This window comes from Marmota marmota, unplaced genomic scaffold (genome assembly GCF_001458135.2).
Source record: "Marmota marmota marmota unplaced genomic scaffold, marMar, whole genome shotgun sequence".
Taxonomy (NCBI): Eukaryota; Metazoa; Chordata; class Mammalia; order Rodentia; family Sciuridae; genus Marmota; species Marmota marmota.
The window spans coordinates 65,747,287-65,762,998 of NW_025999842.1; the positions used below are offsets into that span (position 1 = coordinate 65,747,287).

Sequence of the window (15,712 nt, forward strand, 5' to 3'; positions counted from 1 at the left end):
CACGTGATCGCCGGACCACGTGACTCGCGCCGCCGCGACCTCTTCCGCTCCCTAGGCCCTGGGACTCCCGGTCCTTGCCTGCTTCCGCTTTCCGCCCGCTTCCTGATTCCGCTCCACTCGTTGCCCTCCGCTGTTGTCGCCTTCGTCCCCGGAAGATCTCTGCGTCCTCGAGCCAGCCATTGTTTGCCACTTGTCCGGGCACCAAATAAAGTTTTTCGTTCAAAAGCACTTTTTTTTTTTTTTTAAGCTGCAGCACACGCTTTCTCAGCTCCTCCTTCGCTCTTCCTGTAATCGGCGAAACCCGAGCGTTGGGGCTGGTAACGCCCGACGGGATGGCTGATGCTCCGGCGTCTCTCTCGGGACAGGACGTGGGGTTCGTCTCGCTTTTCTCCTGCCCACTTTTGCGGCGAGCCAGGCCTAGCCGGGAACGTGTGGGTAACGATCGGAGGGTGCGCGCTGCCTCGAGGCTGCGAGTTCAAGTCCCGCCGTGGGGAACCACGTCCCAGGGCGCCTTCTGGGGTCTTGCGGACTCGCGTGGGGCGGGAGGCCGCCGCCAGCTCAAGACTCGGATCCGCTGTGCAGTCTCTGTCGGTGGCCGCCGATTTATCCACTGTAATAAATGCCCTTGTGTGTAGGGAGGGTAAAATTCTCTGTAAAAGTTGGGAATCGGAGGTCTGTGGGGATGTGTGTTTAGTCCTGGCGCTGATCAAATTAACTCATAATCTCACAAACAAAAAAAATGTGTGTACAAGTAGCTCCCCTTGGAGTAGCGGGACCCCCAGTGGACGCCTGAAACCCGAATCCTATATTATAGTGCTATGTTTTTTCCTACACATACCTATGGTGAAGTTTTAATTTTATTTTTAAAAATTAATTTTTATTTTTAACTGCACATGCAGTTAAGTGATAAGCAAAAATAATAAAACAAATTTATTGATTTAAAATTTAGAAATTGTATTTTTGGAATTTACCATATGAATATGTTTAGAATGTATGACTACATCTGGGAAAGGAAAAGTGGATGGGGAGCAGGATTTACGGTGGTTTGGGGCTATTTAGGCAAAGCTGTGGATGATAAATGTAACACCCATTTGTATAAATTGGGTGGCCAAGTTCCTATTTGAAATAGGTCATTCCTTCAAAATATTGCAGGAAACAGAAGTCAAAGACCTACCTGGCCAGGGAGTATATTAAAGCCAGAGAGGCATCAAGGCCCCCTCAGGGTCCTGCACATAGGGGAGTGAGCACTTCCTTAGGAGCCTCTGGCCTCACCTGACCAGGGACCTTATGGAGGGTGCAGACCTCTGTATGAGGAAAGGTAATAGAAAAAGAACAATTCAATTAAAGTGAAATCTCAAAGGAAGACCTTCATTTGTTTTTGAATCTGCTGCCTTAGAAAATTTGTGTCCATTGGTTTATGTTCCTTCCTCTTTTCAAAGTATTAGTGATTTTATAAAAATTCTAATCAGAGTAATTAATATTCATATCAGACAAAAACAATGCTTTACTATACTTGAAGCACCACAGAATCTTAATGTGTTTTTGCAGTTTTTTTTTTTCCCTTAAAAGTTTCAGAGTTATCATTTAAGAAAACCTTTGAAGAAGTGTATATTTGAAGAAGTATTTGAAGAAGTACCTAAGCCCAATAATTTGAAAACTGGCATAAAATACTTGAATTTTCAGGAGTATAGTGATCTCAAATTAAATTTGGAATAAATGATTTGAATAGAGGCATTCTTTTCAAAACTATCTTGTGAACTCTGTTGGTTTTACTTTGTGTTTGGTGATTTGAGATATAAACACTGCTAAGCTCTGTATTACAGATGTTTAAAAAGCTGCACAGAATTTCACCACCTAATCCTGTTTTTACTCACTGAATCAAATATGTTTTCTTAAAATCTAATCACATAGATAATCTGTAAATCTTGGTTTCATATGTCTAAAATCAAGAATCATTTTAATTTTTTAATGCAAGTGTAAACTTTTCCTCATCTCCAGGATTCTTCATTTTTAGACATTTATGGAAAAATCTCTGATTTTTTTAGCTGTATTTAGAGTAAGACAAGTAATTCACCTTGTTTAGTGGAATGGAATGAGGAATTCTTTGTGCAGATAGAGAAGGTAGTAAGAAAAACCTTTGAAAAGAATTGAAATAAAAATAGATGCATAAGTATTTTTAATTTATTTCATTCCTCAAACGCATTAGAATCTTTAGCGCAGTTTTACCTCTGTTGCCTTATTCGTCTTTCTAAGCTGATGAAGTTAGTAAGTAGTAAGCCTGGAACTAGAGCCTCCTTGCTTTCAAAGCTAATCTTTTCCTAGCTATCTCATTGTTAAACTGGTTTCTGATTCAGGAAAAGAGAAGGATGGAAAGATAAGAAAGATTAAAACTGGGATTAGAGGCACCAGGATAATTTAGTTTCCATGACATAACAGAAGTTTTCAGATTTTCTTTTGTCAATATAGTGGACAAACGGGTTTACTTTTTCATAATTGCATGGAAAGGAATTTTAATTTAAATCAGATACTCCAGAAACTAAAAGATGACCTATCTTTTAGTGTTAAAGCCACTAAGTAATGTATGTGACTCTCTCTTCTAGATCATTTGCATATCTTACAATTAAAGACAGAATACCACTGATTTTAACTAAGGCTATTGATACATTGCATCGACACAAAAGTGAGTTTTTTGAGAAACATGGAGAGGTAAGAATTGTGTTTTAACTTTACTTTTTTGACAGAATGAGAGTAGGTATTGAAGGTTTTTGCTTTTGTGTAAGATATCAAAATGAATACATGGGCCAAATATTTATCTGGTTTTAATGTAATATGTTGAAATGAAGTATAATCGTGGGTCAAGCCTATCTCCAGCTTAGAAAAAAAGAGTTGATGCTCTAACAACGTAGTCTGTCATGTATTTAGACTTTGGAACATGTTTTTAATATATATCATGCTATAAAATAGTGATTAGGTTGTTGACTTGCACAGAAAAGCTTTTTTAATTTCAAATTTAGCTGAATTATAGTATTTATATTACTAATTTAAGTTCTTAAGTCCTGGAAGATCAGGCTGCTATGAAAAACTAAAAGTGTAGAGTAATATGAGTTCTGATTGATTAACATGATGTGATTGAAGTTGTGAAAGATTCATTGGCATTCAGAGTGAGGTAGGACTTTAGAAATCACCTTGTCTATTCTGTTAATGGTGAGGAAAATTCTAAATAACTATATTATTGGAAATAAAGGTCTTTACACTTGCAAGTCCAGTAATCATTCTTTTATATAAGAGACTGAAAGATCACACATACACCAATACATTTTTTTTTTTTTTAAAGAATCGACAACAAAGATTTAAAATGATTGGTGATGTTTTCCTGGGCAAATTGAAAGGAGCAAGGCAGCATACAGGCAATTTGAGTGTAATGTTGGATTTCCTTCAATCTCCTATATATTGTCTTCAGAACTAATCCTGGCATAACATAAAAGAGGGCACCTACTGACCTATTGTTCTTTTTTTTCTCCAATGGGAGTTGAAGGTTGAACCCAGCAGGGTTCTATCTCTGAACTACATTGTGAGTCCCACCCTCCTTTTTGAAACAAGGTCTCTAAATTGCCTAGTCTGGAGTCCTGGGTAGCTGGGATGTGTACCCCTCTTCCCACCTCTGCCTATTGTTCTTTGTTGCTGAGACTAGCCTTGAACACTGACATTTCTGTTGATGTTCCATTGTTTATCACATAAGCACAATTTTGTTTTCTGTGGATATATATACTTATCACTCAAGTATCATTTAACCAAATTTGGGTCATTTGCTTGAGTATTTGGTCATCGTCTTAAGCAAATTACCATAATTGTTTGGTAATTTCAATATTTTCTACTGGAGTGACCTAAAATATAATATGATTGACTCTTGGTATGTTGCTGCTTGGCCTGTATGCTCATATCATTAGACGGTTAAGAATGAGAAAGCAGACTCTACTGTCCCTCCAGCCCTACTCTCTTTCCCACTCCTGGATACAGGACAAGATCTAATAAAATACTAACTTAAAGTCTGTTCTTAGTAGCTTTTTTTTCCCTTCATGTCTCTCTCATACTTACAGCTACTCTTCTTAAGTCCCATGTGTTCTCCAAGCTTCCTGAATCCCCAGCTACAGCAAAACCATGTTTGTCCCCAAAGGAGCCATGCTACAGATTTCTGCCTGTCAAGCCCATCCTATTATATTACCTGGTTGGCAGATATGGATCTTGTGGAGATGGGTCTAGGCTTTATTCATCTTTGGCTCTGAGCACAGAATTTGGCACATACAGGTTCAGTAAATGTTTGAATTAAGTTAAAGCAAAATAACAAACTGGCATTGACACAAACATTGGTTCTTAGCTCTGACAAGTATTTGCTGCTTTAAAAAGAGGGTACTTACCCTTTAAAATCTTCAGTTTTTGGAATTTATTATTAAATAAAGATGCTAATGATTCCAGGATAGAGATTTGGAGAAGGAAGAATTCCTCTTGAGAAAGTTAACCATATTGGGACTTGCAGGCTTAGCTCCTAAAACTTCGTATTTTTTACAACCTTTTCTATTTCTGAACCTGAAGAGTATATAAAGCTTCAGCCTTTTGTTCTACTTGGAAAAAAAAAAATTGACAATTGGATGTTGGGGATGTAGTTCAGAGCATTTGCTTGGCATCAGGAAGGCCCTTGTTTTGATCCCTAGCACCACCACCAACAAAACAACAACAACAAAAAAAACCCTGGGGAGATGTTGGTGTTGAGTATATTGACCATTATAGGCCTAATGGTAGGGAATGAGTATAAAATCATTCAGCTAGGCTTAATGATTATTTCCTACATTTATTCTGTATGTATTTTACAAGGTTTATATATTTTTTAAAAAATTAGGCAAGAATTTTGCTGGTATAAAAGTAAAGGTGCCGTGTCACTTTATTCTGATCCCATGACACTTGTCCCCTCTCCAGTTGGCTTGTTAGGTGATATAATACTGCAGTGCCTTGTCTATCAGGGTCTCTCTAACTTATCTGGAATGCAGTAGAGAACAAAGAATAAGAAAACCCTCTTGATATGCTAAGAGGGATCTCATGAAGGCCAGAATTCTTTTTCTAGCAGTGCCACCAGAGAAGTGTAAAAGACAGGGAACCTGGCAGTGGTGCCTCAGCCCACCTGAAGATATAGAAAGCCAGAACTTAAAAAAAAGTAAAAAGCTGATAAATAAGGCATGATTATGTTAGTATGAGATCTATGTGTTCTCTTTGATTTTCAGCTCAAGAATTCTAAATTTAAGTGTTTACAGGAATTTGTAAAATACATAAACAACAGTTTTGAAATCAATACAGGATTTTTCTTTCCTTTTTAAATTTAGGTCCTTATCATAAAAATATACCACCCTAGAGGAATTATATACACAGGCACACACTCACTGTCATTTTTCCCCCCTCCCTCAGGAAGGCATAGAAGCTGAAAAGAAAGCTATTTCTCTTCTTTCTAAGTTACGAAATGAATTGCAAACAGATAAACCAATCATCCCTTTGGTTGCGAACTATGTTGATACGGACATATGGAATCAGTACCTAGAATATCAACAGAGTCTTTTAAGGGAAAGTGATAGGACACCAAGTTGGTTCTACTCACCGTGGTTGTATGTAGAATGCTACCTGTATCGTAGAATTCATGAAGCAATTATCCAGAGGTAAGTGTATAACTATTAAAAAGCAAATGATTAGATAGTTTGTGCTTTTTTTTTTTTTTAAGAGTGAAAGATAAGTTTTCAGTATAAACAAGAGATAGCCTGAATTTAGTTGAGTTCAGCAAATATTAATTTGCTGTAGGACATTTCCATAAATTATATCAGTTAAATAGATTCTTAGTAATTTGAATCCACTTGTCCAAAACAGACATAAGATTGAATCTAGTATGAACTTACTAAAGATCCTCATAAAGACTCTAGAGTACAACGAATTGTGGTTATTAGCAAAAAAATGTTAATTTGAAATAATTATATATAAACAAATCAAGTTGGGACAGAGGAAACAAGCAAATACTTTATTCGTAAAAATAGTATTTCAGAGTTTATAAGGAGTCATCAGAACAGCAAATTCCTCTGTTGTCTCACATAGTATCTTAATGTTTAGTCCCGTATTTTGTTTGGGGTTATTATGAAGAATGCAGATACAAACATTCCATCACATTTTTAATTAGAATATGTATTTCTGTTGGGAATATATCTAGGAGTGAATCACCAGCTTACGGTGTGTGCTCATACATATAGCTTCAGTAGATTGTAAAGTAGCAAACATTTCAAAATGAGAACATTTATGTGAGGTCAAAATAAGGTTCATTATCAGCTTATGAATAATTTGTTAATAAAACATAAGAACATGTGTTGCCAAAACATTCTTCAGGAGAGCACCAATAATAAGTATTTTGGCCTTTGTGGGCCATATGGTGTCTGTTGCCGCTGCTCAGCTCTGCCATTGTGTGAAAGTAGCCATAAGCTATATGTAAATAAATGAGTATGGCTGTGTTGTGGGAAAACTTCATTTATGGACACTGAAATTTGAATTCTACATGTCACAAAATATTGCTTTTCTTTTGCTTTGTAATCATTCATAAGTATGAAAATCATTTTTAGTTTGCCTATTATAGAACACAGGTGGTGGGCCTGATAGGGTTTGCAAGCTGAGGTTTGCTGACCCTGCATTTGAATGTCTGCATCTAAATGGATTTTGTTGTTTTAAGTCACCTTGAGAGACTTAACTGATTTCAGCAGTGCTGTCATTGCTAAAAATAGCTTTGTATTCTTTGGATTTTCTTTTGAGAGCCAATTTACAGCTTCAAAAAGAAAAATTAGTTTTATTATTTTTGTCACTCTTTATTAATAAAGACCAAAACTGTGTCTATTCAATTTGATTACATATTTTATTATACTGAAATTGCTCTGAGTGATTTTTGGCTGTTTCTAAAAGTAAGGTGACTCCAGGGGAAGACATGTGGTCACAGGACATTTAATGATATGCCACAGGTTCTAAAGAAAATTCCCAAAGTGCTTTGCGCAATGGCAGCATCCTTGGAATAAAGGTATAACTTCCCCTGGTGACTGACTGACCAGAAGGAGGCAGCCATCATTTGGCTATATAAGTGCTGGTATGTTTTTACCCTAATATGGATGGCTCCTGAGCAAAGTAGCTAATTTAGAACATCAGATCATCAGAATGTCTTCTCTATTCTGTTAAGGCTATTGTGTTAGTATTCCTATCTTCTGAGTTATATTTCTGTCACTGGACAGCGTGAAGATGTAGACATCACATAAACACAGCCTTTGGTAAAAACCTGGGAATAAAATTTGACATGCACACACTAAAAATCTGTAAGATCTATTAGTAAATGATCAAAATTTGTCATTCTAATAATGCATAGTAAATCTGATTTAATTCCAGTAAAATAGTTGATTTGAGAATCTTTGACAATTAAAATGAGTTTGGGAATTTATTTTTGTGTAACTTGCTTATCTGTGTTATCTAGTATCTGTTACCATTGATTATTGAGACTGGATAATTTCTTCCCTTTAAAGTACTACAATTAACCCAAATTTGTTTTTTCAAAAAGATATAGACTTAATATAAATGTTTCACTTATGTTTTTCTTCTACTTTAGTCCACCAGTCAATGACTTTGATGTATTCAAAGAATCCAAAGACCAAAATTTCTTTGAGTCACAGGAACCTGGCATTACTTTATGTACTCACTTGCAAGAGTTCAAGAGTACTATTGAAGACCTAGATGCAAATCAGCTGAAAACTGAGTTTTTTCATCTTCTGCAGGTAAAGATCAGATCCTCTGAATGTGTTTTTTACTCAGTTCTATAAATACCAATATTGTCGGCTTACACAGTATTTATAGATCAGTACTATATATATATAGTTAGTAGTTTTTTAAACTAAATTTTTGTTTGATTTTTTTTTTCCTTTTGAACTTTCATCCTTGACTTTTTTTAGAATATAAAAAATAGTTTTCTTTGAATATGTTTTTTGTCCCATAGGTAGAATATATTTTAAAGAAAAATGAATACTAATCTGTTTTCTGCCATCTAATTTGGCCAGCTACCCCAGGCTGTTCCCCAAATAAAGGTAGCCAAAGTTGTCATCTTTTACTGCCCACAGTGAGCAAAAGGTTAACATCCCAAGAGAAGCCTAAAGTGAGCTAGTTTGCAGGGAATGTTAATCTGTTTTTAAAAGTCAGCACTCACGAAAGTCCACGCAAATACTTACAGATCTACTGTGTCAGACACTTCTAGATGCTGTACATTTGGTGATAGGAAAAACAGGCCAATTCTTCCTGTTGTAGAACTTGTAATCTTGAAAGACTATAGATAAATAATTGCATCAATAACTGTGTAGGTGAAATGAAGGATGTGGGAAGGAGGTCAACAGAGAACCTAACCTCAGTTGATGAATGAATGCCATTATTTATGCTGTTGTGTGTATTTCAAACTATATAAAACAGTGGTTTTGGACACTTCTGTTACTCCTTAAGCCTTATAATTTTTAAAAAAAATTCATTTATTTGTTTTTTTAAAAATAATACTCTTGAGATGGAACATGTATTTTCCTAATTTCATTCTCAAGACAGGGTCTTGCTGTGTTGCCCAGGCTGGCCTCGAACTCCTGTGCTTACACAGTTCTCCTGCCTCAGTCTCCCAAGTAGCTGGAGCTCAGGCGTGCACCACTATGCCTAACCATATTCCTTATTTTAAATCACAAAGAAGATAGAGTCTGTTTTGGCCAATATTTATTGAGTACTTCTGTAGGTACATTATTTATATGCATAATGTCATTAATTCTCACAAAACTCTGTGAGGAAAGTATTATTGCCTAATTTTTCAGTTGCACAAGTTGAGCCTTAAGAGTATGTATGTAAGTAACTTGCCAATGATCGTTAATTGAAGATGCTGAGATTTGAACCCAGGTCTAATTCCAGAACTTGCAGTCTTAAACATGTAATTTTATGACTTAAAAAAATAGGGACCTATGTATCATTTTCTACAAAGTAACAACTTGGAATATTAATTCAGCTTTAATCCAAATTATTGATTACAGTGGATCTGTTGTCCATATTGTTTTATTTAAAGTTAGGTCTTGCAAAATCACTGTGTCCAATTTTTTATTTTACAAAAAAGAGAACCAAATCTCAGGCAGGTTGCCATGTCCTAAAGGTAATGTAATTAGTAAAAGAAACTGGGCTATTTTCCGGAGGACTGGGAGGAAAAAAGGAACTTTGGTTTTTCTTTTGACTCTGAATTACAAAACCTGATCCTCTCCATAACATTTGATGATGTTTTAATATCCTCAACATGCAAAGCCTCATTCTGAATAAACAGTGTAGGTGTTAAAAATCATTCAAACCAGTGAATTTGTGGGGGGGGGGGATTGGTACTAGGGATTGATCTCAGGGGTGCTCTACCACTGAGCTATATCCCCAGCCCTTTTTATTTTTCATTTTGAGATGGTCTAGTTAAGTTGCCCAGGCTGGCCTTGAACTTGTGATCCTCCTGCCTCAGCCTTCTGAGTCCAGTAGCTGGGATTATAGGCATGTGCCAGCATACCTGACTCTGAAACCAGTTTTTTAAAAGTTTATTACATATTGACTAAAAATTTCACTGTTTCATCTTACTGATAGAACATCATGAAAACTTACTTTACATTGAGAAAGTATAGATCTGGTGGAGTTTTTTGGAAATAAAATTTATGACTATTCCTAGCAACCCCTCCCTTCACTGCCTACATAACAAGAGTTTTGTTGGTTGTTAAAACAAGGATGACTGTTTTGTACTTTTCTTTTTCAGATTTCACTCTGGGGAAATAAGTGCGATTTATCTCTATCAGGTGGAGAAAGTAGTTCTCAGAAGACTAACCTAATAAATTCTTTGGAAGATCTAGAACCTTTTATTTTAGTGAATGATATGGAACATCTTTGGTCATTGCTTAGTAAATACAAGGAAACAAGAGAAAAAGTACCCATAGTTAGAGTGGATATTGTTCTGGATAATTCTGGGTTTGAACTTCTTACAGATTTAGTATTAGCTGACTTTTTGTTGTCCACTAACCTGGCTACTGAGATTCATTTTTATGGAAAAAGTATTCCATGGTTTGTTTCTGATACTACTATACGTGACTTTAATTGGCTTATTGAACAAGTAAAACATTATGATCATAAGTGGGTGTCCAAGTGTGGGGTTGACTGGGAAAACTATATTAAAATGGGTAGATGGGTTTACCATGATCATATGTTTTGGACTTTGCCTCACGAATATGCGGCTATGTCCCAGGTTGCCCCTGATTTGTATGCTGAACTACAAAAGGCATGTTTAATTTTATTCAAAGGTGATTTGAATTATAGGAAGTTGACAGGTGATAGGAAATGGGCGTTTACTGTTCCCTTCCATCAGGCTCTGAGTGGCTTCCATCCTGCCCCTCTCTGTAGCCTGAGAACATTAAAAGCTGAAATTCAGGTTGGTCTGCAGCCTGGGCAAGGTGAACAGCTCGCGGCTTCGGATCCCAACTGGCTGATCACTGGGAAGTACGGAGTGATTCAGTTTGATGGTCCACTCTGACCTAGCCTAGAACTCCCAGGCAAGTACGAGGATCTGAGAAGCACCTTTTCATCTCCAGAAAAGCAGTGTGTGAATCTAGTCCCTTGGCTGCTCTGCATCTGCTCTGGGATGCCTTGCTCGGACTTATTGTCACCTTATACTCCGGATGAATTTTCCTTGGAACCTTGCACCGCACTACAGTATTTTGGGAATATATGTTTTTACATAGATACACTTATATTTACAAACATATACACTTTTGTTGGAATTTCAGTAACTATTTCAAGTTTTTTTTAATTGGGTAGAAAGCAAAATATAAGTGAATTCTGACTTTTAAGTTGAATATTTTTTCTTAAAATGGTATGCTGCATGGTATTTAATAACCTAGGCAACATGGAATTTTATTTAACTTAATTTTGGGCTCTTGAAGTAATGGCTTTGTGAAAATATTCATTTGAATGACTTTGTGAAAAGAGGTAGTTTTTATACCTGTGATGCTTGAACACAAAAGTAAAATTTACCTCATAAGTTAATTTTAACTTTTGTTCTCCTTGAATTTTATTTTATTTCAGTAGCTTATTTTATTTGCATGCAGTTGTATTTTTTATTAACTTGTGGAATGGATGTTAGGAAATGTGAAATTGGACACATGAAACAAATGGTATTTAAAGAAATATAATCTCTTACATTCTATTTATGATATGCATAATCAACTGAAATTATTATTTTACCACACAAGTGTTTTAAGTGAACATATTTTTTGATTGTAGTTTTAGAAAAATGCTTTAGATGGAAAAGAATTTCTATGCATTGAATTTGGATACTACAATAATGAACTCATTTTTATATTCCACATTTTATTGGTCATTGCAGATATTAAAAACTAAAAATTCATGTCAATTTGTTTTAAATGGAAATGTTTTTCTGCACTGGAATAATAAAAGGAATAGTACTTAAAACTTTTTGTGGTTTTATTTTCTACTGGGGAAAAATTAAGGAGAAAATTCAAAATGAGATCTGTATAATAAACTCATAATATATATCATATATGTTGCCCAAAGTAGCTTTCAAATAGTGTAACTTGTAAATTAGGTTATAATCTATGTTCCTAAATGCTTAAAATTTTAAAATATTCACACATTTTGAATTTACTATTTCTTATCTGCATGTGTTTTAAACATTATTACCAGAATGCTTACCACATTTCAATTCTTTGTAGACAATAAATTTAGAACACAGTTGACTTCATAGGGTGAGCAATTATTTATATATATATATATATATATATATATATATATTTTTTTTTTTTCCTTTCTACATTTTACCATGTAGTTTGCTAAGAACATGACCTTAAGGTGTATGGGGAAGTAGTTTACCTTCCAACCTCTCTCCCCAAAAGGGCAAAGAACAAGAAAGAATGGCACTGTAGAAGAGGAAGTCAATTCAATGGGATTTTTAGTAGGCACAATGGTGCACGCCTGTAATCCCAACAGCTCAGGAGGTTGAGGCAGGAGGATTGCAAGTTCAAAGCCAGCCTCAGCAACTTAGTGAGATCCTAAGCAACTTAGTGAGACCTGACTCAAAAGGTAACAAGGGTTGGAGATGTGGCTCAGTGATAAAAGCACCTCTGGGTTTATCTCTCCTCCATTTAAAAAGTATTATTGTTTTTGATTCTAGGCAGCCTGCTGGGTATGATGCAGTATTTCATTGTTTTGACTTGTCTGTAGGTACTTTACTCATTTAAAAGTTAAAAATTATCTTTTCACTATTGAATTTTAAGATTTAAAAATATGTTCTGTGGACATCTCATTGTGTATGTAAATATTTTCTCCCATTCTGTGGGTTGTCTTCACTTTTTAAATGATACATTTGCATTACAAAATTATTACATTTTGGCAAATCTTTTTAATATTTTTTTCTTTTGTCACAAAATACTGTCTGATGGGTTTCGGTTTTCTTTTTCTTTCTTTTCTTTTTTTTTTTTTTTTTTTTTGTATGTGTGTGGCTTAAATTANTTTTTTTTTTTTTTTTTTTTTTTTTTTTTTTTTTTTTTTTTTAGCATTACTGGGGATTGAACCCAGGGCCTTGGGCATACTAGGGTAGCTCTCTACCAATGAGCCTCACCCACGCTTACAACACTGTTTTTGAACTGCTTAAAATTCCCTCACAGTCACTGAATTGAGGAGCTGAGGGCAATGGATAGGGTTCTGCCCACAGTTCCCAGACTTCCCCAACACCACTGTTTCCGCCTGAGCAAATATAACCTACATCTGTCTGACATAGGTACATAGTAGCTTGCTGAGGAAATCTGGCGTTAAAATCAGATGTGAGAGGGTGTTCCACTGAACACCCTCTTGGGAAGATCTTGGGAAGAACTCCCCAAAATAGTATCAATTGTTCTAATAGCCAAGGATATCACACCTGATTATGAAAGAAGTAAATTCAACTTATAAATTTCATGCAATTCCTCTATATCAGACAGATCCAATATCCTAAGCATGTGAGGATAGGAATGTGGACTGAGGGTATGTAAATAATTAGAGGGTGGTGTTCTTATTAAATAGCAAATCAACAAGACTTACTAACATGATCTAGCTTTTCTAATTTGAGGCAATGTTTTGTGTTTGAGAAAAATGCAACAATGATCCATGAAGTCAATTCCTGTTGTTCAATCTCAAGGTCATGTTTCCATAAAAGAAATACAAAGAAATATGACCCATCCTCAAAAAGCAAAGTCAACATTTACTTGAATTTTAAGAAAACCCAGGGTGAAATGAAAACACAATTATTAAAATCCCCTCTCCTACCGGTTTGATTTTCCAAACAGTTCTCTCTGCCCAAACCTCAGCTAAACCTTATGCCAAAACATCTCTTGACATAAAACTTTTCCCTCCACTCTCTTTTTTGCTAGCTTAGAAGTGAGAAAGACTTTGAAAACTTCTATACATGCATGCCATTGCCTAGACAAAGTGCCAATGTCATGTCGGACACAGCAAGCAACAGGTGATACCTTGAAATTGTAGAAAGTGAATGAATCAGAGGAAAAGAACAGAAAACAAGAACATAATGCCCCTACCTCCAGATACCCCAATGAGATTTCGATGTATACATTTCACAATTTTTCTATAAGGACAGACATAGTATTTAAAAAATATATTTCTAAGAGAAAATAGCAGGGTTACACCTTTAATTGTTTTTAATTTCTGAAGTATCTTTTCCAACTCCTGACTTTGTTTAGTTTTGCTATTATTTGACTTTGAATTTTTTTCTAATTTACTAACCAATTCTTCCTAGAGAGATAGAAGGGTTTTTTTGTTTGTTTGTTTGCTTTCTTTTCCCCTGAGTAGCAGCATGACGTGGGACTCGTAAACATTTGACTCCTGATCCCCAGTTGTCTTAGTTTGTTTGCGCTGTTATAACTAAATACCTGAGATTGGGTAGTTTTAAAATCACAGAAATTTATTTCTCACAATTTTGGGAGCTTAAGGTTCAATATCAAGGTGCCAGCAGTTTCCTTGTTTGTGGAGGGCCCAGTCTCAGTTTCCAAGATGCTACCTTGTTACTGCGTCTCTGGAAGGGAGGGTAGGGACACCAAGTCCTCACATGGCAGAAGTTGGAAGGGCAAGTGAGAGGAACTCTGTGGGAAGCCTCTTATGAGGGCTTTGATCCCATTCACGAGAGGAGAAGTCCTCATAATTTAACCACCTCTGAAAGGCCTCATCTCTTTATACCATGGCACTGGCCATTAAGTTTTAACACTGAATTTTGAAGGGGACACATTTAAACAAAAACACCAGCTATGAACTGTGTGACCCAAGTTCCATTCTCACAGGTAGGTCTCACAGATTTACTCTCTGGTCCACATGGACCAGATTTCAATCTCAAAGCCAGATTATCCTAAGGAAACTGGAAACGTGTAAAAGATATTAGCATGCTGGCATCCCCTCGTGGCCCCTTGAATAGTCCCTGAACCTGACTTTTCCTCTGGGAACTAGACAGGGAAATACTGCTGCTTATGGGCGGGGAGCATACCCTGAGCCTTCGCATAAGGCCACCGTTCAGGTTGTCTCCTTACTTCCTGCGTTTCATTGGTGCATCATATTTCTCTGTCCAGTTTATTTAATATCACTTCACCTCATTTTCAAACCTTTTAGAAAATAAGGAAAAATTAGCTCCCACGGAAGACACTTCTGACAACCCTGTAGTTGTATATTTCTTGGGGCAGCCACCACAGGTCTCTTTGGTGTGTCTGCCCTGCCCATTATTGTGCGGAGTAGATGCTCAATGAATGAGTGACTGATAGGTGATGAATTTCAGCATTTGAAATCATTCTTGAAACCGCTGAGATGCTACTTAAGTTGAGGTCTGAAGAATGAATTGCTCTGCTAGAAAGCCTGACATAAATTAGCAGACTTCTTGACTGAAAAACGGGAAAAATATATATGTAAATAATATAATTGGGAGGTTTCAATAAATATGTGCATCTTTGAGCACTACCTATTCCTTCAATATTATATTACAATCAATTTCCTGTTTGTTAAAAATCCTTCAAAAAAGTTTTTTTTTTTTTTTTTTTCCTGCCTCAGCCTCCTGAGACACTGAGATTAGTATGTGCCACCAGGCCTAGAAAAAAAAAATGTCATTTAAAAAAAAATGTACATGTATTTCATCATGTGGCTATATCATGTTTTCTTTTAGTATATACACTATACAGATTATTTAGGATTTTTGCCATTTAAAAAAAAGCTGACACCATGATCAAGTAGGATTCATCCCTGGGATGCAAGGATGGTTCAATATACGGAAATCAATAAATGTTATTCACCACATCAATAGACTTAAAAATAAGAACCATATGATCATCTCAATAGACGCAGAAAAAGCATTCGACAAAGTACAGCATCCCTTTATGTTCAAAACATTAGAAAAACTAGGGATAACAGGAACTTACCTCGACATTGTAAAAGCTATCTATGCTAAGCCTCAGGCTAGCATCATTCTCAATGGAGAAAAATTGAAGGCATTCCCCCTAAAATCTGGAACAAGACAGGGATGCCCTCTATCACCACTTCTATTCAATATAGTTCTCGAAACACTGGCCAGAGCAATTAGACA

The 15,712-nt window shown here is 36.0% G+C and overlaps 2 protein-coding genes across 5 annotated transcripts in view; one reads left to right on the top strand and one right to left on the bottom strand.

Moving 5' to 3' along the window:
* Rmnd1 (required for meiotic nuclear division 1 homolog) overlaps positions 1–15,712 on the bottom strand; it is a 79,955-nt gene that overhangs the window by 41,399 nt on the left and 22,844 nt on the right. The window lies entirely within an intron of this gene.
* Positions 64–11,538, top strand: Armt1 (acidic residue methyltransferase 1). Of its 3 annotated transcripts, none has more exons than XM_015502297.2 (5): positions 64–449; positions 2,601–2,706; positions 5,455–5,699; positions 7,664–7,829; positions 9,851–11,538. In XM_015502297.2, exons 1-5 carry the CDS (start codon positions 340–342, stop codon positions 10,616–10,618), a joined length of 1,395 nt encoding a protein of 464 aa, XP_015357783.1. In that variant the 5' UTR covers positions 64–339; the 3' UTR covers positions 10,619–11,538. The 3 variants fall into 3 exon arrangements, with proteins under 3 accessions (XP_015357783.1, XP_048655884.1, XP_015357791.1); XM_048799927.1 differs by having other exon boundaries at positions 64–431; XM_015502305.2 differs by having other exon boundaries at positions 66–373; positions 9,851–11,536.